This window comes from Mastomys coucha, unplaced genomic scaffold, assembly GCF_008632895.1.
Source record: "Mastomys coucha isolate ucsf_1 unplaced genomic scaffold, UCSF_Mcou_1 pScaffold21, whole genome shotgun sequence".
NCBI lineage: Eukaryota > Metazoa > Chordata > Mammalia > Rodentia > Muridae > Mastomys > Mastomys coucha.
In genome coordinates, this window is record NW_022196904.1 from 167,918,958 (window position 1) to 167,940,083 (window position 21,126).

Below are 21,126 nucleotides of genomic sequence, written 5' to 3' on the forward strand. Positions count from 1 at the left end.
AGATCTCATTATGGATAGTTGTGAGCCACCATGTGGTTGCTAGGATTTGAACTCAGGACCTTTGGAAGAACAATCATCTCTCCAACCCTTTTTTTAAAAAAAAAAAGGTGTATTTATTATTATATGTAAATACACTGTAGCCGTCTTCAGACAGTCCAGAAGAGGGTGTCAGATCTCCTTACAGTTGGTGTGAGCCACCATGTGGTTGTTGAGATTTGAACTCAGGACCTTTGGAAGAGCAGTCGATGCTCTTAACCACTGAGCCATCTCTCCAGCCACACCCTCCCCCGCTTTTTTTTAAAGATTTATTTATTTCATTTATATGAGTATACTGTACCTGTCTTCAGACACACCAGAAGAGGGCATCAGATCCCATTACAGATGGTTGTGAGCTACCATGTGGCTACTGGGAATTGACCTCAGAACCTCTGGAAAAGCAAGCAGTCAGAGCTCTTAACCGCTGAGCCATCTCTCCAGCCCCGAGAATTGATTTCTAATCCTGAAACTGTGCAGTCTATACTGGTAACAGAAAGCCCGATAGTATCTGGTTTCTCTTCTACCTCTGCACTATATTTGCTAGTAGATGCACTTTATACAGTCTATGTCCGTGCACTCCTTCAGCTACAAGCACACATTTGGCTATTTTCAGGTTCAATTTTATATATCCAATATTCAAAATATCCAAAACATTTTTTTTTAACTTTCCTTGAGGGTTCACAGACTATTTTTGGATCCTGTGTTTACGTTTTTAAACTCATTGGAAATTCTCTCACTGCTGTTGATTCCCAACATAATTCTTTTCTCACTAGAGAACAGATTTTGCATTATTGAAGCTGTTCAGGATGAGTTGCAGTGGGTCTTGTTCAGAATATGATCCGTATCAATGACTGTACTAGGCTGGTCTGTTGTTATTAGCTCTCCATTGGTACCAGTCAAGCCTGTTTGATGACAGCGCTGTTCAAGTCTTTCTCCTGTTCTTTTTTGTGGGGGTGCTCACTATTTAGCACAGGCTGGCATGATACTTACAATTCTCCTGCATCCATCCACCTCCTAAGTGCTAGGATTACAGACTATGCTGTCGGTTAACTGCCCCTCTATGGTAACCTTTTTGGGAACCCTGTTTAGCCTTGTTTTTTGGTTTTTTTTTTTTTGTTTTTAGTTCACAGAAAGTAAAAGAATTATAACACACCTTTCAGATGATAATTATGTGTAGGCAATGAGATATGATAGAAAGTTAACATTTTATGAACCTACTAATATTCTTGTACAAATTTGCATTCTGAGTTAAGAAAGCAGGACAGGCAGGAGGTGGTGGCGCACACCTTTAATCCCAGCACTTGGGAGGCAGAGGCAAGAGGATTTCTGAGTTCGAGGCCAGCCTGGTCTACAGAGTGAGTTCCAGGACAGCCAGAGCTATACAGAGGAAACCCTGTCTCGAAAAACAAAAAAAAAAAAAAAACAACAACAACAAAAAAGAAGTCAGGACAGATCGTCAGTGTACCAAGACACTATGATTAGTCATTTCCCATGCCTGCTAAGCTAATTTAAAAAGGACCAGTACCTTAAGGCAGATTTTTTTTTTTTTTTTTTTGAGACAGAGTTTCACCATGTGCCTTGGTTGGGCTAGAACTCACTGTATGAACCATGCTAGCCTTGAATTCATAGAGCTCCCTCTGCCTACCTCTGCCTCCTGAGTGCCAAATAACTTTGAAAACAGAACTAGACCAAGATGGTTGTGTGTCTAGGATAATTCCTCCTTCTCCCACAGGCAGAGCTAAGGACTACCTTCCTCTTTGATACCTTCTGATCTCAGCACTGACAGTAAATGCTAATGCACCCTGGGAACTTTCCCTCAACTCCACAAGGTTCCTCTAGGGGAAAACATTCACCTTTCCAAGAACCAGTCTCCTTCTCCTATTCTAGAGATCCTCATTCAGTCCTCTTGTAGCGGAGGCTTGTCTGTCTAGCATGTTCTTCCAGGCTTTTCTAGATGTCCTACACACAGACACTTTCTCCCTTTCCCTGACCATTTCAGTTGCCTTTTCTCTGGCTCCTTGAAGTCTGCCATCTTTCCTGGGTTACATCATGCACTCCACACGTTATAATTGTTGCTGCTAGTGTTACAATGTCTGTGGAGAGTTGCATGTATGATTCTAGAAGGCAATAGGTATGCTTTAAAAACTCTAGACTTAGCCCAACCCAATCTCCAAAAAGACCTGGAGATACTGGGACTTAGCCAATGTCATTCCAAAGACAGATGGGGGGATCTGATCCCTCCCCTTCACAGCAAGCAGCTGTTGCTTGTTCCTGAGCCAGGGCCCTGCCACAGCTCTTGGACCCCTTTCTTCTTTCTTAGAAAGAAATTTGTCAGGCCATCAAAGGGCTTACTGGGAGGGACTGGCAGTCATCTTTCCCAGAGAGATGAAAGTGTGATTCTAGCCGTGGTTCTGAACAGTAGAGATTCATTTCCATTGTTTCTTTTTGGTGATGCATACTTTTTGCTTGTCTTTTTAAAGACTCCATACTTTTGGAGAACGGGCTCCAGATACCTTGAGTTTCCTTTCCTTGGCCATGATTAATTTTATCTAAGGATCCGTGCTACTCAACACGTGACCACATAAGTCTACCCTCAAAGTGTGCTCAATCTGGATGTTTTAACAATTGCTTGACTCCAGAGATACACAAAATGGGTGTCAATATGTTTTTATGCCATCGAGGCAGATCAAATAGAAAAAGTCAGGCATTTGTTGCACTTGCTAATTACTTAACTTAAAGGGAGAGAGTAAAAATAGAGGTCAACAGCAAGGTATTCTACCTGGGAGGGTGGGAGTGGAGCTCCTATTGGCATTGGGCTCAGGCTTAGGTAATGTAAGGTGATAAAAGATCACTGGGCAAGGTGGGGCGTGCCTTTAACCCCAGCCACATGGGAGCTGCAGGATGACTGCAGGGTTCATGTCATAGCCTGCCTGGGCTGCAGAGCACAAGCATCTCATCTAAAACTTAAAACAAGCTTAGGGGCTCCACAGGACACCACAGTTGGTATAGGAGCCTCCAGTCAAGGCAGAAGGTCAGTTCCCAGGACACACAGGGTGGAGGGAGATAACTAACTCTGGAGGCAAGGTCTGCTCTGACCTCTACATGTGCATACCTTCCCCCCGCCAACACAAATTAATAAAGTTGACGGGTGCACTGGAATGAGTAAGAACTCTAGACATCCAAAGACAGGCAGCCAAACCAGCCGGTTGGTAGAGCTGATTTTCTTCAAGAAAAGCGAGAACTTTGGGATTTTATATGAAATTATCCCATCTTAAAATGCTGACAGCTAATTCAAATTGGAGGAAAGAGAGAAGGAGGAAGAAAAGGAAACAGAGGACAAGTGAGAAGGGGTCAAGGAAGAGAGGGGAGAGAATGCTCTTGGAAGTTCAAGCAGAACAAAAACACCGCCCAAAAGCTTCCTGTTATTGACTCTTGCTTTATAAAAAAAATTTCAGTTTCTCCTTTCAACCATTCAAATTATGAACTTAATTCGGGGTTGACTGTGATAAGTATGTAAAGTGAATAAATAAATAAATACATAAATAAATGGGGGGAAAACTTAATTTAAGTTGGTCATGGTGGAGTACCTATAAACCCAGAACTTGGAAGTCTGAGGAATGGTGGGTTTGAGAAAATGACAATCTCAAACACACAAAACAGACAGACACTCACACACACACCACACACAGATGATGGGGTGCTTAAATAAAGGTGTACTTAGAAATAGATAAACGGGGGCTAAAGAGTTCAATTCCCAGCACCCACATGGCAGATCACAGACCCATTTCTAAAGGATCGGATGCTCTCATCTGTTCCACAGGAGCTTCCATGCATGGGGCACATAACCTCATCCCCCCCACACACAAAGTATAAATAAATAAGTAAATAAACAAATAAATAGCAGAATTTCCATCGTTTTCCAACTCTTTAAATCCAATCCGTTTTTTTTTAATTAAAGACGATCGTTACAACATATTTTAAAAACCCACATTTTAAATTTAATTACAAAAGAGATGAAGGGCCAAATGATCCAGATACATGTTTACATTTTAGTTGATTTTAAAAAGAGTGATCAAACTTTAAAGGCTTGGAGATTTTTGTTTGTATTTGAAGATCTAGAGAGCACTGAACATCTAAAATTCACTTCTGATTTTAGGTAGTTAATGAACTTTTCAGGACAGTAGGCTTAAAATTCAGTTAAAAAGTAGTAAGGGGACTGAAAAGCAATTGTCCTGATAATCCAATCTCAGATTTATTTTTTACCTATAAGGCTTTAATCTACATAGAAAGATCACACTTTCTATGTCACACCCAGAGTTCATAACAAACCAGAAAGGAGGGGTAATCATTTCTCAAGCTGAAAATTCAAGAAAATTTTGAACAATTCAACATGGCTCAGGTTCTTACAGTTACATTTAATGACAATGTGTTGATATACATTGCATCCCACTTCCTAGGAAAGAGTCGCACCTCTTTAGTCACTTCATTCTCGCTATTCTCAGCTTCTCTCCCTATTCTACAAATTTCGCATACTTAATATAAAATCTCTCCGCTTCCACTATTTCTTCTGCTCTTAAATCAGAATTGAGATGCTTCAAAAAAGCTCTCCTACTGCTTCAGATTCTTCTCACCCTGACCCCTGCCCCATTTTGGAAATCCCTACTAGCAGACTAGCCTACTCTCCATCCCGGTTCCCCGTCTAAGACGCCCTGAGCCTCCCGCCCCGGTTGCGCTGCCCTCTGCTCCGCAGCACCTGCCCCTAGTGCCCCTGCCAGCCCGCAGCCTCAGCCATTCCAGAAATTGACAAAGAAGTTGCAAAGGGAGTGCCACTTCTCGGCGCAGTAGGTCTCAGTGAGCTCGGCATTCTGGTCCAGCCCGTTGGGTTGGAGTCCTGCTGTCGCAGGAGGCTCCGGGACCCGGTCTGAGCCCGCCTTCCTCCCGCCGGAGTTGGACTTCACCAGCAAGGGCTTCTTATCCGGTAGGGAGCTCGGGGACCGCACTGACTGTCGCGGCCGAGCCCGGCTCCTCGCCTTGGGCCGGGGCTGCTCGCTGGGGCGCGCGGGGAAGCTGGGGTGCAGCTCGGCGCCGGTCGTCTTGCGGGCGCACAGGCGTGGCGGCAGCGGCGCGGGGTCCAGGCAGGGCCGCGGTCTCCTGCGCAGCGCGCCCAGCAGCCGTCTCCAGTAGTGCGCGCGCCGGGCGCCGGTGGCCGCGCAGCGCTCCGGATGCCCGCGGTAGGCGCAGAGCAAGCTCTCCCCGCCCGGGGTCTGGCAGCGCAGGGCCAGCTCTCCGCCCGTCCGCGTCTCCGGGGCGGGCACCAGGAGCTGCCAGCTGCACGCGTGCTGCTCCGGACTCACGAAGCGACCCGAGGAGCCGTCCGTGGGGCCGGAGGCCCGGGCCACTTCCCTGCCAGTTGCTCCCCTGTCCCTCCCGGCGACCGAGAGGAGGCAGCCTCCCAGCAGCAACAGCAGCGGCAGCGGCGAGAGCGACGCCCGCGGCCTCGGAGGACTCACTCCCGCCTTGGCCATGTCACTCATCCGGGATTCCTGGGACCTCAGCGCAGGCAGCAGGCGGCGAGGAGCATCCTGGATCTGCGAATGAAGGCTACGGATGAGTCCCCCTCAGACCTCTCCCTGGACACGGGAATCTGCCAACTCCCCTGACCCGACTTTCCCGAAACCAAAGTTCTCAGTTTAGCAGGGAGAAGCCCCTCTAAAGAGCTGTCTGTCCTAAGGGAACAACTTAATGTTTAAGGAATCGTTTTTTTAACATCCACTAAGATAGAAAAATGAAGTTTAATAATCACCCTCCCAACCCCACACCCTCTACCCTTCACCAAGCTATCTACAAAATCATTTCAGATTAATCGGATACATGTACTTTAGCTTACCGAATTCTAGATGAGGTGGAGGGGCCCTATTAGAGTAGAGCGAATGACTGCATAAGGGATTAGTCTGTTTTAAACTGCTCTCAGTGAATGAATCCGTTATCAATGGGGCAGAAGGAGCCTCCCCCTTCATGTCCCTCCCAGACTTCTCTCACTAGGTTTTGCCCACTGCTAATACACACAGAAAATACACCCGCGTGCAGAACCATCCTGCCGCAGAAGTATGATAGAAGCAGCCGTGTGACATGAAATATAAAATGCTGTGTTTTGCTTTCACCGCTGAAAATAAGACAAATGTTAACAAAACTTTCTGTTCTTTTGAAACTTGTACATATTTATCTGAAGCCTATATATAGTTTAAAAAGATAAAATGAAATAATAATATTCAGAACCAGATGCTATTTGTAATTTCCTTATTTCTTTTTGCATTGCATGTATTTCTTCTGCATGAGTGTACCCCAGAGGCCCAACTTAGTTTGTAGGGCCCGGTAGGATAGCAAGTGCTTTTGCCTATTGAGTCATCTCAAAGACCCTCCTATTTTCAGTCTTTCTATTTATCATACCACTCAGTTCTGTATTTTTCATCAGAACACCCAAGCAGGGGCATTTTGGGTTTTAATTATTTGAGATATGATAAATTAGTTCCAAGTATTTTTCAAAACTCAAAAGTCCTATAAGGAACAGTTTGCTTTGTGATTGAAAAGTAATACAAATTCAAATGGAGTAAAATTTAAGTATTAACCTGTTCTTTGTATGCCTCTGCTTATTGTTTATTTGTTGTGTGTGCTCAAATGCTACAGTACACTTGAAGAAGTCAGAAGACAAGTTTCAGGAGTCTACTATCTCCTCCCGCCTTTTGAGTCTCAAGAATTGACGGATTCAACTCAGATGGGTAGGCTTAGCAGCAAGTCTCTTTAATTTGCCCAGCCATCATATAAGACTCCTTTTTTTTTTTTTTTTTTTTGGTCTTTCAAGACAGGGTTTTTCTGTGTAGCCCTGGCTGTCCTGGAACTCACTCTGTAGACCAGGCTGGCCTCGAACTCAGAAATCTGCCTGCCTCTGCCTCCCAAGTGCTGGGATAAAACTCCTATTTTAAAAATAGGGTCTCTTGGATCTTGAGTTCATTGTGTATCTGTGACCTTGTATTTTAAGCAAAGTTATTTTTAAGTTATTTTTAAGGGTTTTATATTCATCTTACCTCTAGCTCCATAGTGTATGCAGTCTTTTTTTACTTTAAGAGTCTATTGCCTTTTTTGTTTTGTTTTGTTTTCATTTTAATTTAATTTAATTTTTATCAGAGGGGAAACTGGGAAAGGAGATATCATATGACATGTAAATAAAGGAAATATCTAATTAAAAAAAAGTTTATTGCCAAGAGGCTGGGGAGACCCATGTGAGGAGAGACAGAGAGGAATGGCTTCACAAAGTTGTTCTGTGATCGCCATTCAGCATACAAGCCGCTCTGATACACACAAGTAATGGTAAAGTGGTTTTGATTTGTTAAAGCTTGTATTTCTCTAGGGAATAGGGATGTTGCTCACTGGTAGAGACTTGCTTAGTGTGCTCAAGGCCTTTCACCTCTCAGCACTGAAGTTCCTTTTCTAATTTTGGTATTAATTATACCATTTTGTTTTGTTTTTGCTTTCTTGAGACAGGGTTCTCTGGGTCATACCCCTTGCTGTCCTGAAACTGGATTTGTAGACCAGGATGGCCTTGAACTCACAGAGATATGCCTGCCTCTGCCTCCAGAGTGCTGAGATTAAAGATGTGCACCACCTTGCCTGGCTATACCAGTTAAAAAAAAAAATTTTTTTTTTTTTTTTTTTTTTGAGACAGGGTTTCCTGAGTTTCTCTGTGTAGCCCTGGCTGTCCTGGAACTCACTCTGTAGACCAGGTTGGCCTCCAACCCAGAAATCCACCTGCACCACCACTGCCCGGCTAAATTTTTTTTTTTAAAGATTTATTTATTTATTATGTATATAACATTGTGCTTGCATGTAGCCCTGAAGGCCAGAAGAGGGCATCAGATCTTATTACAGATGGTTGTGAGCCACCATGTGGTTGCTGGGAATTGAACTCAGGATCTCTGGAACAGCAGACAGTGCTCCTAACTGCTGAGCCATCTCGCCAGCCCCCTGGCTAAAATTTTTTAATGAAAACATATTGGTACCTATGGCATTAAGAAACCCTAAGGACATGAAAACAGGAACTCTAACAAAAGTTTCCTAATTATCAGTAGATAATGAAAACATTTCACAGATGGAAGCCCTTTTTAAATTTCTCAGAAAAACATTCTCTCATGTAAAGCACTAAAAGTAGTTCCAGGAACACCTCTCCACCACCCAGTGCTCTGATAACTATCAAGGGTGGAACGACCCTTGATAGATTTTTCAGCTAAAGTCTGACATCTTGTGGTCTTATGCTCTAATTACATTAAACTTATGAGCTAGATCCACAGACTGAGGTTTGATGTCAGAGACATTCTTTCTTCAAGAAGAAAAGGGAAGGGCACACAGAAACATCAAGATAAGTTCAAAAACATGGCAAATGAAGCAGAACTGCAGTCGCCTGGTGGCTCATGCCTGTAATTCCAACACTTTAAATGCTGAGGGAGGAGAAGCACACATTCAAGCCTGGGCAGCATAGCGAGGTCCAGGCCAGCCTGAGAAACGGCAAGACTATGTCAAAAACAAGAAACAAACCACAACATAGCAGCATTTTAGCGGCTGGAGTGAAACGTGCTTACTGCTCTAGCAGAAAAGCAGAATTTGGTTCCTAGCAGCCATCTCAGGTAGCTCAAAGCCAGCTGTATTCCAGTTCTAGGGACCTGTCACCCTCTTCTCTCCTTCGTGGAACCTGTACTCACATGTACATACTGCCACACATAGACATGACTAGAAATAAAATTTTTCCGAGGGAGGTCCAACCCCAGGAGCCCTGGGCTGTGAATAACCAACTCTCCCTCCTCTGGGACTACAGTTCAAGTGTTCTGGGCCTCACGTGGCTGAGCCTGCTGCTAGGGGTGTGGCTGGTGGAATTTTCTCTTGCCATCCTTTTTTATTCTGTAGCTCTCCCAGAGTGTATTCTTGAGTGTTTGAGTTTCACATGTGAACACAGAGGTTGTATTACTCCCCTCCATTAATGTCCTCCCACCCTCTGTTTCCTTCCTAGCCCTGACTGACCTTCCCCCCTCTCCTCCCAAGTGCCTCTTAGGAAGAAAAAAAGATTGTAGGCTTGGAGAAGGAGGGCAGAGCCTTTGAGTCCCTCTGGAGAACTGTCCCCAGTCCAGCAGACCCCTAACTTGCTGCTGTCCCTTCTAATATCTGATGTGAAGGGTGGCAGTATTGGGTCTGGCCAGGCTCATGTACCTTAGCACTGGGTGGCCAAGTGAAGGGGCATCCACACCCCTTACCAAGCATAGGTGCCTTAGTCTTAACCTCTCCAACCGCCATCACAGATCCCAAAGCACAATCTCTGGTAACTTGGCAGGCACTCGAGCCTGGCCAAGGCTCTGCCTTTGTATGGGAGCAGCTTCCTGGTACTGAGAGGTCTTACAGCACAGAGCCCATTGGTTCCAAGAACCTTAAGAAGTGGCTCTGGGCTGGGCAGTAGTGGCACACGCACACCTTTAATCCCAGCACTTGGGAGGCAGAGGCAGGTGGATTTCTGAGTTCGAGACCAGCCTGGTCTACAGAGTGAGTTCCAGGACAGCCAGGGCTACACAGAGAAACCCTGTCTCAAAAAACAAAAACAAACAAACAAACAAAACCAAAAAGCAGTGGCTCTGGGCCTCAGTGGAGCTGGTATCAAATCAGGGGTGAAAGGAAGAATGTGTTTCTACAGCCACTGTGAACTGGGGATATGCATGGATCCTCAAGAAATGTATAGGTCTAGTAGTACCATGCTTATAAAAGTCAGCATACCATAGAATTATACACATATTTCATTAAAAAACATTGACCTAGAAGCTGGTGGGATGTGGCATCATAAGTGCTATATGTACTAGATTTTTCAATCCCCACATGTGTAACTTAGACAACCATACTGTCAAAAATTGTGAACTAGTGTTACTTTTCCCATTTCTCATTTGAAGAATTAAGATACAGAAATTAAGTAATCAGCTCAAGGTGATTTTGATAACAAAAGGAATAATCAGAAATGGAGGCTTAGCTCAGAGTCACACTGTGCCTAGCATAACCTAGTCCCTGGATTCATCACCTTAATGAGTAGGCTTGAATGCTTATGCAGCAGTCATTTGGTTCAGTGGTGTGCATTCCCATCTAGTCCCTACTAACTCCATGACCACCACTATTTTCTTCACTTCCCAGTTGTAGAAATGAAGCTTAGTGAGATTACAAAATTTTTTTGGACACAGTTGTTACGTGTTATGAGAAAGGACTTTAAAATGAGCCAGATCAGCCAGATGTTAGTGGTGGCACACCATACTTTTAAACCCAGCACATACGAGGCAGAGGCAGGAGGTCGGTCTCTGAGTTCAAGGCCAGTTTGGTCTACAGAGGGAGTGCCAGGACAGCCAGGGCTACACAGAGAAACCCTGTCTTGAAAAAAAAAAAAAATCCAAATCCTTTACTTTCAAGCCCCCATTTACTCTTCGAATCAGAATGGACTAAATCTTAGGTGTACCCATTACCTCGAGTGCTTCCAGGATGTCTGCATAGCCAGACACCTCTTGTCATATAGTTATCAGCTTAAACATCTTGTTTTTTCCCTAACTACCTGGTTCAGACAGGCCTTTGCCACTTTCTTTTCCAGTATTCTGGTTTATGTACCAGGAAAACATTTCTACACTTATGTTTACTTTCCTTTCAAAACCTTTTTACATTTACATGAGATTTTTTTTTTTTTTTTGAGACAGGGTTTCTCTTTATAGCCCTGGCTGTCCTGGAACTCACTCTGTAGACCAGGCTGGCCTCAAACTCAGAAATCCACCTGCCTCTGCCTCCCAAGTGCTGGGATTAAAGGTGTGTGCCACCACTGCCCGGCTCTACATGAGATTTTGCCTGTATGAATGCATGTGTATCACATGTCGGCTTGGTGCCCATGTTAAGTCAGAAGGCATCAGATCTCTTGGACCTGTAATTACAGAGGGTTGTGAGCCACCATATGGGTGCTGGGAAGTGAACCTAGGTCCTCTGAGTGGATGGAAAATAAACAGTATTACTGTCTTGGAGTTAGACAATTACTTAAAGTTTTGGAGCTTACTTTTCCTCACTTATAAATTGAAGATGAAAAGGTACTTTACAGGCCGGGGGGTGTAAATCAATGATAAAGCACTGGCCAAATGTGTGAGGTCGTGAGTTCTAGCCCCAGCACTGTCAAATAACAAACCGTGGAAAAACATCATGCTACTTTATTAGCTTTGCCTTATAATGATAAGAGGTAATGTAAGCCACCTATGCAATACTTTTGTAGGCTCTTAGGCCCTTTCTTCATCTCCTCCTATACAGACCTGTCTTATAGTTCACCAAGTTCTTGGGAACTCTCCTGGATTCATGACATCCCTCCCACCTCCCACAGCCCTTTACAGCGCTTCTCATCTTACAGATGACAAGCAGACTAGAGTCAAGGATTGAGACATACTTCCAAATAGAAGCTAGTGGGCATGTTTTATAAGGAAGGGCGACAGCGCATGTGCCTTTTGATGATTAATTTGTCATTGGCCTATAAACTGGGCTTGCCGAAACCAGAGAAATACTACTTTGACTACTGGCATAAAAACAAATTTTAAAGTGCGAAGAGGACACAGTAGTTTCCAGAGGAGTGTTTAGCAGTGGGGGGACGGAAGGAGGAAAAGACGACGGGAAGAAGGGTGACAGGCCTAGGCAAAATCATGGGCAGTTCCTTCAGCATTTATGCAGAACTTCTAGTAAATAATAGAAAATATACACTTGAGCCTAACCCCCACCCCCGTCTGGCCCAGACTGACCCTCAATTTCACAATCTGCTGCCTCAGCCTCACAGGTGCTAGGATTATAGGCCTGCACCACCCTAGCCAGCCTTCTGTAGCGTTCGTTTCCTTCTAGACTTCATCCCGCCTACAGCATCGCGACCTGGGCTGGAGTCTCCTTTCTCCAGTTTGTTCTTGTTTGGAAGCCGCCTAGCTGGGTTAGTAGGGTCAGGATGGGAAACACTTAGAAACCGAGGATTGGAACTTTCGGAACGTTAGCTGGGTGACCCTCATCGTTCTCTGAAAGGTGAAGACCTCTTTCCATTTCTCCCCTTAATCTTAAAGACTGGGAGCCCTCTCCTGATCCACACCGCCAACCAGCACCAGCTCCCCTCCCGCAGCCGCCCAGCGCTCCGACACCCGGCTCGCCCGGCCCGCAGCGCGCGGGGCCACGTGCTGGTGACATCACTTCCGGCGTGGCGACGCTAAGTCCGGCGTGCCGGCGTGTGCGTCAGCAGAGAGCGGGGTTGGGGGCACCCGGTTTGAAGTGGTGCGGGTCAGAGCGGTGCCGCCTCCGCCCGCGTGTGGGACCCCGGTCGCGGCAGAGACGAGCTCAGGGGGCCGGCCCATGCCGGAAGGCCCGTGCCGGCCGCTACCCGCCGCGCAGCCTGCTGCCCTGCGCCCGGCGGCCTGGGCCTGCGCCGCTCTGCTCGGGAAACGAGCGCCGGGGCGGCGCGGCGTGTAGCTCCCCGGGAGTTCCGAACCGCCGGCGCCGGCCATGGCGGTCTCCAGGTGGGTGTCGCCGCCCGTCAGCTAACGGGGAGCGCGCGGGTCAGGCTGTCCGCTCCCGGCGCGACCGTGCGGGTCGTGAGCGCCGCTGCTCGCCCAGACTTCCGAGGCTTCCCTTGGCTGGCAGGCGCTTTGGGCTCGGGTTACCCGGAGAAATCGGCTCAAGCAGGGCTTTTTTTTTTTTTTTTTTCCCCTCTCTCCTTAAATGTGACTCGGCGCGTTCGATCTGGCTTTTATTTTATTTTATTTTTCTCTTTTCTTCACCACGTTGCTCTTCTTTGGTTTCTCTTCCCCCTGTGAGTTCTAGGCGAGTTTCTTTTCTTTTTCTTCCGTAGTATCAAAGTCTGTTCGCTAACCACCATTTTCATGGCAAAACTTGGTAGTAACTGTCGATGGAGGCGCGGGTTGAAATACTGTTATCTAAGAGACCATCTGGTTGTGCAGAATTTACAGTGTAAGGGGTATAGTTTTTCTCACTTTTTTTTCTTGAGGTCTCATTCCTCTTTTTGGTTCAGCAGTTAAGTATTCTGTCAGTCAGCGTGTGGTCTTAAGCAGATGACTATTTTAGCATCTCTTCCCCAGCGATATCATAGATGTTAAATTATTGTAAAACTTTGCCACTGTGGGAAAGTCTGAGAAAATTATAGGAAAACGTACAAGCATTTAACTTGTATAGCTTCTGATGATAGAATGGGTTGGAAACTTGGAAATGATTTTGGTGTCCCGATGACGTCTAAGTAGTCGAGATGGTCTCTCGGTGTTTAGTCACTAAGAGTTACCAAGTCCTTTAGGGATGATAAGTTTGCTTAATGAGAATTGAGTCCTTTCACCAAATGGACTGAGGGAGGTAAATGATGAAAATAAACAGCTTTCACCAATTTTTCGAAATTAGTTGAACACATTCCTTATGCACAGTGTATGCAGAAGTTTTCTCTTGTAAGGAGAGACTAACTCTTGTCACAGACTCCCTAGGTATCTGATATAATAGTGTGTGGGAGAATCCCATGGGAGTTGAGTGAAGAGGGTTGCTAGGTACTGGTAGTAGGAACACCTAATTTTTATTTCATAAGCAGGCTTATCCATTCAGTGGGAGAAAGACTTTTATTTCAGCATCTATGAAACTGCTTTAAGGAAATTCAGGTGGCATTTCTTATTTCTGCAAATACAGATAGATTTATAATTTACTCCCATGTAAATGCATAAATATATATACACCAGAAATATATTGGTACATGAACAACATGAGATTTTTTTTTTTTTTTTTTGGTTTTTCGAGACAGGGTTTTTCTGTGTAGCCTTAGCTGTCCTGGAACTCACTCTGTAGACCAGGCTGGCGTCGGAACTCGGAAATCCACCTGCCTCTGCCTCCCAAGTGCTGGGATTAAAGGCGTGCGCCACCACCGCCAGTCCAGAGATTTTTTTTTTTTAAAGATTTATCTATTTATTATATGTGAGTACACAGTAGTTGTCTTCAGACAGCCCAGAAGAGGGCGTCAGATCTTATTATGGATGGTTGTAAGCCACCATGTGGTTGCTGGGATTTGAACTCAGGACCTTCAGAAGAGCACTCAGGGCTCTTAACCGCTGAACCATCTCTCCAGCCCCAACATGGGATTTATTAGTCTCTTTTTTAACTCTTTCTTCTTCTTTGAGACAAGGGGCTCATGTAGCCCAGGCTAGCCTTGAAAATCAGAAGGAACTCTGGTTTTGAGATTAGAGATGCAGTATTACCTGGCCTTATCAGGCTTCTTTAGTTTAAGGGAATTAGTACTTCCCTTCATAAAGTAGGTGTATATTTGTACAATGTTGGAAAGCTTGCTTTAAAAGATTCATCTTCTTTGCTTAGCACTAATCTATAGACCCAAATTTTGAAGGAAAGAGTGGGTTTTAAAGGCTTTGGCCCTCATTATCTGCTTTCAAAGACTAGTGCTGTTTGTTCCAGTGTTGTTGTTTTTTTTTTTTTAATTCACTGCCATAATTAAAGCCAGCCACATTTTATAGAAGCTTCTTCTCTGCTTGGATTAGTAATCTAAATTTAAGCAAAGGCTTTGAATGCCTTGTTTGGGAGGAGGTATTGGACTTTTAAAAATGCTTGTGGATTCAGTTTGAAAAACAAACTTTGTAGTTTCAGGTATGATGTCATGCAGTAAGCGTAAGTCTGTGCTAAATAAGCTTAATTTTTCTATTGTTGGTATTGTAGAAGTGGGGATTCATTTTAGTACTTTTATGTAAAATAGGCAGAATATAGTTTGAGAAATAGAAATCGTATACCAGAATCAAATAAAAAATACTTTTGCACTGTTTATGTCAATGCCCATAACTGTAGAGAAACCATATATTTTTAAGACCCCACAAGGGTTTCTCTGTAACCTTGGCTGTCCTGGAACTTGTTCTGTAGAGTACACTGGCTTTTAATTTAGAGATCCACCTGCCTCTGCCACCTGAGTGCTGGGATTAAAGGTGTGTGGCATTACTGCCCAACATTTTAAGATCTTAGAAACATTGGTACCGTTGTTCCTTCTTCTGTGGGGAAATCTGGAATCGTCTTTGACTTTCCTGTCTTTTTCTTCCTTTCTTCCTTCCTTCTTTCCTCCTTCCTTCCTTCCTTTCTTTGTTTCTTTTTTTGTTTGTTTTTGTTTTTTTTTGTTTTTTCGAGACAGGGTTTCTCTGTATAGCTCTGGCTGTCCTGGAACTCACTCTGTAGACCAGGCTGGCCTGAAACTCAGAAATCCTTCTGCCCCTGCCTCACAAGTGCTGGGGTTAAAGGCATGCACCACCGCCGCACAGCCTTTCCTGTCTTTTTCATTCCCTCTATCTAGCCAGTCACTAAGTCTAATCTTGCCCCACCTTTCTAAGCTTCCTGCAGCCCCTCTTTCTGATTTTCTGTAATTGCTGCAGTCATCTAAACTCCATTGTTTTTTTTTTAAAGATTTATTTATTTATTATATGTAAGTACACTGTAGCTGTCTTCAGACACTCCAGAAGAGGGTGTCAGATCTTGTTATGGATGGTTGTGAGCCGCCATGTGGTTGCTGGGTATTGAATTCAGGACCTTTGGAAGAGCAGTCGGTGCTCTTAACCACTGGGCCATCTCTCCAGCCCTAAACTCCATTGTTTAGTCCAAGGGCACACTTTTTTTTTTCTTTATTTCCCTTTTTTAGAGGAAAGGGGTTTTAGTTTGGCTCAGTTTCAGGGTACAGTTGATCATGGTCAGGAAGGCATGTGGGAACATGAGACAGCTGGCCATACTGCATCCACAGTTAGGAAGCAGAAAGAAATGCTCTCTTTAAAAATTTTTGTGTGAGTATGCAGAGGACAACTTGTGGGAGTTTTTTCCTTTCTAACTTGCGTTCCAGGGATAGAACTCAGGTTGTTAGGGCACAAGTCTAATACCTTCATCTGCAGCAGCAGCAGCAGCAGCAGCAGCAGGAGCAGATCTGGCCAGCTCATAGCAGCCTTTTTCTTTATGCTTGTTCTTGTTGGCATCTCCAAATTATTTATCACTTCAGTCGTGTTATTTGCTAGTATGCAAATTTTAATTAGATTATTTTTCTGCCTTTGACTGGCTAGGTTTCTGTTGCCTAGATGAGGTCCAAATTCCCAAACTTCTTGTAGGAGATGTCTTGGTTCTTACTACATCTTGCATCAATTTCTCTATACTTGCCATCCTCCTTCCCTTCTGTCTTCCTTTCCTAGAGTGTTTTTACCTCCCATTCTTTTTATCTGGCACGATTAATCTTCCCATCATGTCTTTTTCGTTACAGTCTGAAGTATGCCTAAGTGTCTGTACATCACTTTGCTTGGAAGCCTTCTTCCTTAGTTTTATTTTACCTGTGCTATTTACAGTGGTGTGTTTTTTGTTTCTCAAACTATTTGTTACACTTAGTAGCTAGCTGCCTAATTGTTCTCTCTTTTGCTGAATTAATAAATTCTGTTTGGGACAGATTTGGGTCTTGTCTTTCCATCTTGAGCAGTGTGCCTGGTTTTTAGGAGTCATTCAATGCAGTTTATTTTTTATTGTCTTTTTCTTATTGGAGACAGGGGTCTCAATGTAGTGCCCAAGCTATTCTTTTTTTTTTTTTTTTCATTTTCCCATAGCTGAGACCACAGTGAGTGTTTCCTAGTTCAGCTATAGGTTTTTGTTGTTTGGCCATACTGGGGATTGAACTCAGGAACTTAACGAATGCCAGGCAAATATTTTACTACTGAACTATAACTCTAGTTTTGGTTTTGTGAGGTAGACTCTGGACATGCATTCTAGGCTGGCCTGCAACTGTCTTACCAGCCTGTCCTGCCTCTGCTAGGTTTATAGGTACACTAACAGGACCGACACCTAACTATGCTTTTGTTGTTGTTGGGAAGAACATTTACTTTAGCTTTGCATGTTTATAAGTATATTCTATATTTATGAGTATATATAGGCATATAGGAGCACATATTTATAAGTATATGTACTTATAAATTGTCTGTTTCAAAATATTTATTTTTATTAGTTTTAATTATGTATATGTGTATGCCTCTATGTGAGGTATGTGCATGTGAGTGCAGTTTACCTTGGAGGCCAAACACATCAAATTCCCTGGAGCTGGGGTTACGGTTTATTGTGAGTGGCTTGACATGAGTGCTGGGAATCGAACTCAAGTCCTCTGGAAGAAAAGGAAAGAGTTCTAGACTGCAGGGCAATTGCTCCAGCTCAGGATCATACAAGTGTGAGTATGTATGTATGTATTTATGTATGTATAAATGAGTGTGCTTTTGGTGACACACCAGACGAGGGCATTGGATCTCATTATAGATGGTTGTGAGCTACCATGTGGTTGCTGGACCTCTGGAAGACCAACCAGTGCTCTTAACTGCTGAGCCATCTCTCCAGCCCAGGATCATACTTTTAAAAAATAAATGATCAGAATAGTTTTAAATGTTTTAAAATACGTCCTGTTATAACATGGCTTTTGTGATGTAAAGTGTGTAGAATGTAATCAAGCATTTTGTATGATTAAAAAAAATACTGATTCTGCTATCTTTTTTTTTTTTTTTTTTTTTTTTTGGTTTTTCGAGACAGGGTTTCTCTGTGTAGCCCTGGCTGTCCTGGAACTCACTCCGTAGACCAGGCTGGCCTCGAACTCGGAAATCCGCCTACCTCTGCCTTCCAAGTGCTGGGATTAAAGGCGTGCGACACCACTGCCCGACTCTGCTAACATTCTTATAAGGATTGGTTTTATTGTACTTAGAGTGTGGCAAATTATGAAGTGCACAGTAAACTTTAGATCTGTGGATGAGGATATAAATCTTGTATAAGTAACAGTCTTTACAATTGTGAATGAAGGCAGCATTTAAAATTCACTGTAAAATTCAATAGAATATCATTGGAAAATATGTGTCTTCCTTAGGTGCTTACTGTTTAACTGCTGTTAAAATATGGATGCTGGGAAGTCAGCTAAACTTACTATGTTTGTCCCATAAATTTTTGCACCTCCCTACCCCCCACCAAATTAGTACTTGTTAAGAGCTTGTACTATTGCTTTCAAACAGTTTAGGTATTACTTGCTAAATCGTTGAATTCTATCTTCTTGGCTTTGTGACACACCTGTTTTATCTTTTTTACTTAGTGGAAATTAGAAGCAGAAAAGGCAACTTTAGATCCTTTCTTAAGGCTTATTCATGGGCAGTGAATCTATAACTGTTAGGTTCTAAGCTTAATGTAGATTTGCCTTTCTTTGAGACTGGGTCTTGTTTTTGTAGTCTAGGTCAAATTCCAGTTGAGTAGTCTTCTCTCAAACTCTTGACTGCTGGGCTTTCGGGCTTGCAGATTAGAAATGTAGATTAATGTAGATTAGAAAAAGTGTGTGTGTGTGTGTGTGTGTGTGTGTGTGTGAGAGAGAGAGAGAGAGAGAGAGAGAGAGAGAGAGAGAGAGAGAGAGAGAGAGAGAGAGAGAGAGAGGGAGAGAGAGGGAGGGAGAGAGGAAGGGAGAAAGGGAGGGACGGACGGATGGACAGAGACACACTTGCTTAAAGGGCAGTTTGAGGGAGTTGGTTCTCTTTCACCATTTTGAATCTGGGGATTAAACTCAGGTTATTTTTTTTATTTTTTATTTTTTTTAAAGATTTATTTATTTATTATATGTAAGTACACTGTAGCTTTCTTCAGACACACCAGAAGAGGGCGTCAGGTCTCGTAACAGATGGTTGTGAGCCACCATGTGGTTGCTGGGATTTGAACTCAGAACCTTCAGAAGAGCAGTCAGTGCTCTTATTCACTGAGCCATCTCTCCAGCCCTAAACTCAGGTTATTAGGCCTACCAGTACCTGCCTTTACTAGATACAGATTTTTTTAAAAAGGATTGTTTTGGTGTGGTTGCCTGTTTATGCCCTAAGTGATTGAGTTGACTGTTGTACAGTAATATTTTCCTATTTGCCAGGTAAGTTTTTTCTTGATTATGTGGGTTCAAAGAATGTATTATTTTTCTCTGAATTATGCATAAAAAGTAATATGTATTTTAACATTGAGGATTTATTTTAGAAGCTGTATCCACCTCACTTCCCCATATATGTTGAAAGTGATACAACTACAAAAGATTCTGGGAAGAAAATGGAAACTTGTCTCTTAACAAATTGTTACAGATGGGCTAGAGAGATAGCTCAGTGGTTAAGAGTACTGACTGCTCTTCAGAAGGTCCTGAGTTCAAATCCCAACACCATATGGTGGCTCACAACCATCCCTAATGAGATCTGATGCCCTCTGGTATGTCTGAAGATAGCTACAGTGTACTTTCACATAATAAATAAGTAAGTTTTAAAAAAAAACAAAAACAAGTTACTACAGAGGAACAGGACTTTAGCTGGATCTTGTTAATTCTCACTACACTTGCTGATACTTTAGAGAAACATTGTTTTTACAATCCTAGTCTACAAAATAAGAGGAAGTAGTAACCCCACCTCCACCCCCATGTCCTGATGACTTGTAGTCTCTTGAGTCTGCTTTCTCAGTGCTGAGCTTACATGCTGACAGAAGGAAGTTCCTTGATGTGGGAAAGTGCTAAGGACGGGAAATAATTACTTATATGGGTCAAACAAGTATACTCTGCCTGCTCCTCCCACACTATTAACTTTAGCCGTTACAGGGCTGACAGGAGGTATTCAGAGACATTCAGGAAAAAGTAGAGGGGTATTATAGAAGATTTTCCATTTCATTGTGGTAAATTTCAACATGTTGATTTGGTTTCTTTCTCAAAGTGCATCTGTAAGTTTACTTTATTGTGCCGGATATTAAATCCAGGGCCTTAAGTATGCATGGTAGGCAACCACCTGACCACTGATCTATATTCTCAGCCATGTTTTTTATTTTAATTGTGCCAAAACAAAATGCACCACTTTAACCATTTAAAAAGGTATAATTTCATAATTTGAAAATATGTATTTATGTCAAAGAATATAGCTTATGTTTTTTTATCTTTAAGATAGTCATGAAAGAACTATAAGTTGTTGGATGTAGGTAGAATATAGAAAAATGGACTGAGAAAATAGCATAGTTTGATTATACCTTTTCACTATCACTTATTAGTATTTATTGAATGCTTCTATGTTCTGTATACTAGAATTATAATAAACAATTTTCCACCTGAGCTTGCACCTGACTTTGTGGTTTTATATCTTCCTGTTGCTTGTGAGCGTTCTATGTGGTGTCTTAAATTAGTTTACTTTCTTGTTTAGAAGCATCAATGCGGTTTCATATTACTCTCAGTAATATGTACTAGAAGATGTACATTTTTTAAACAGTAGAGAACTTCTTGGTGAAGTATTCATATCAGCATTTATTCTCTTTCTTTCTTTCTTTCTTTCTTTCTTTCTTTCTTTCTTTCTTTCTTTTTTCTTTTTCTTTTTTTGGTTTTTCGAGACAGGGTTTCTCTGTGTAGGTCTGGCTGTCCTGGAACTCACTCTGTAGACCAGGCTGGCCTCGAACTCAGAAATCCGTCTGCCTCTGCCTCCCAAGTGCTGGGATTAAAGGCATACGCCACCACTGCCCAACTCCTTATTTCTTAAAAAACACAAGCAATCTCTACATTAAATTTTACTGTATTTTATCTACTTGTGAAAAAAAATGAAATTGACAAACTTGACTTTAAAATAATATTTATTTTACTATTTAGTGTGCATGTGTGTGCTTGTGTCTTTTCCGTTTGTCTATTGGTGCAATGGCTGTCTAGATGGAGTTACGGGTGGTCGTGAGCTGCCCATGTGTAGGTGATGTCATGTAGGTGCTGGAACCAAACCCAGGTACTCTGCAAGAGAAGCCAGTGCTCTTAACTGTTGAGCCTTCTCTTCAGTAGATAGCTGGGTCATTACATTTTACAGCTGCTTACTTATTTCATCGCCCCTTGTGTCTTGGGCTTGTCTGTAGTGCTGTTAGTGCTAGTCAGTCTTAGCTGAGACTACACCACCACTTTTGTGAAATGTTTTGTCAGGTGTCCATTTTTACTTTTTCAGAGATTAAATTCTGAGAATTCCAATG

General features: G+C 43.0%; 2 protein-coding genes across 2 annotated transcripts in view; one reads left to right on the forward strand and one right to left on the reverse strand.

The window, feature by feature from the left end:
- Positions 1-3,942: 3,942 nt before the first annotated feature.
- On the reverse strand, positions 3,943-6,011 carry Fgfbp3 (fibroblast growth factor binding protein 3). The gene is made up of 2 exons (XM_031390174.1): positions 5,924-6,011; positions 3,943-5,624 (listed from the first exon to the last, which is right to left on the reverse strand). The coding sequence occupies exon 2, from the start codon at positions 5,568-5,570 to the stop codon at positions 4,821-4,823; it is 750 nt and encodes a 249-aa protein (XP_031246034.1). The 5' UTR covers positions 5,571-5,624; positions 5,924-6,011; the 3' UTR covers positions 3,943-4,820.
- A 6,293-nt stretch (positions 6,012-12,304) lies between these two features.
- Btaf1 (B-TFIID TATA-box binding protein associated factor 1) overlaps positions 12,305-21,126 on the forward strand; it is an 89,951-nt gene continuing 81,129 nt past the window's right edge. The window contains exon 1 of the mRNA XM_031390175.1: positions 12,305-12,620. Within this exon, the coding sequence (XP_031246035.1) occupies positions 12,607-12,620 (14 nt within the window). The 5' untranslated portion in view covers positions 12,305-12,606. The remainder of the gene's footprint in view (positions 12,621-21,126) is intronic.

Coding starts and splice junctions, on each gene's coding strand:
- Fgfbp3 (XM_031390174.1), bottom strand. CDS start 5,570: ATGAGTGACATGGCCAAGGCGGGAGTGAGTCCTCCGAGGCCGCGGGCG.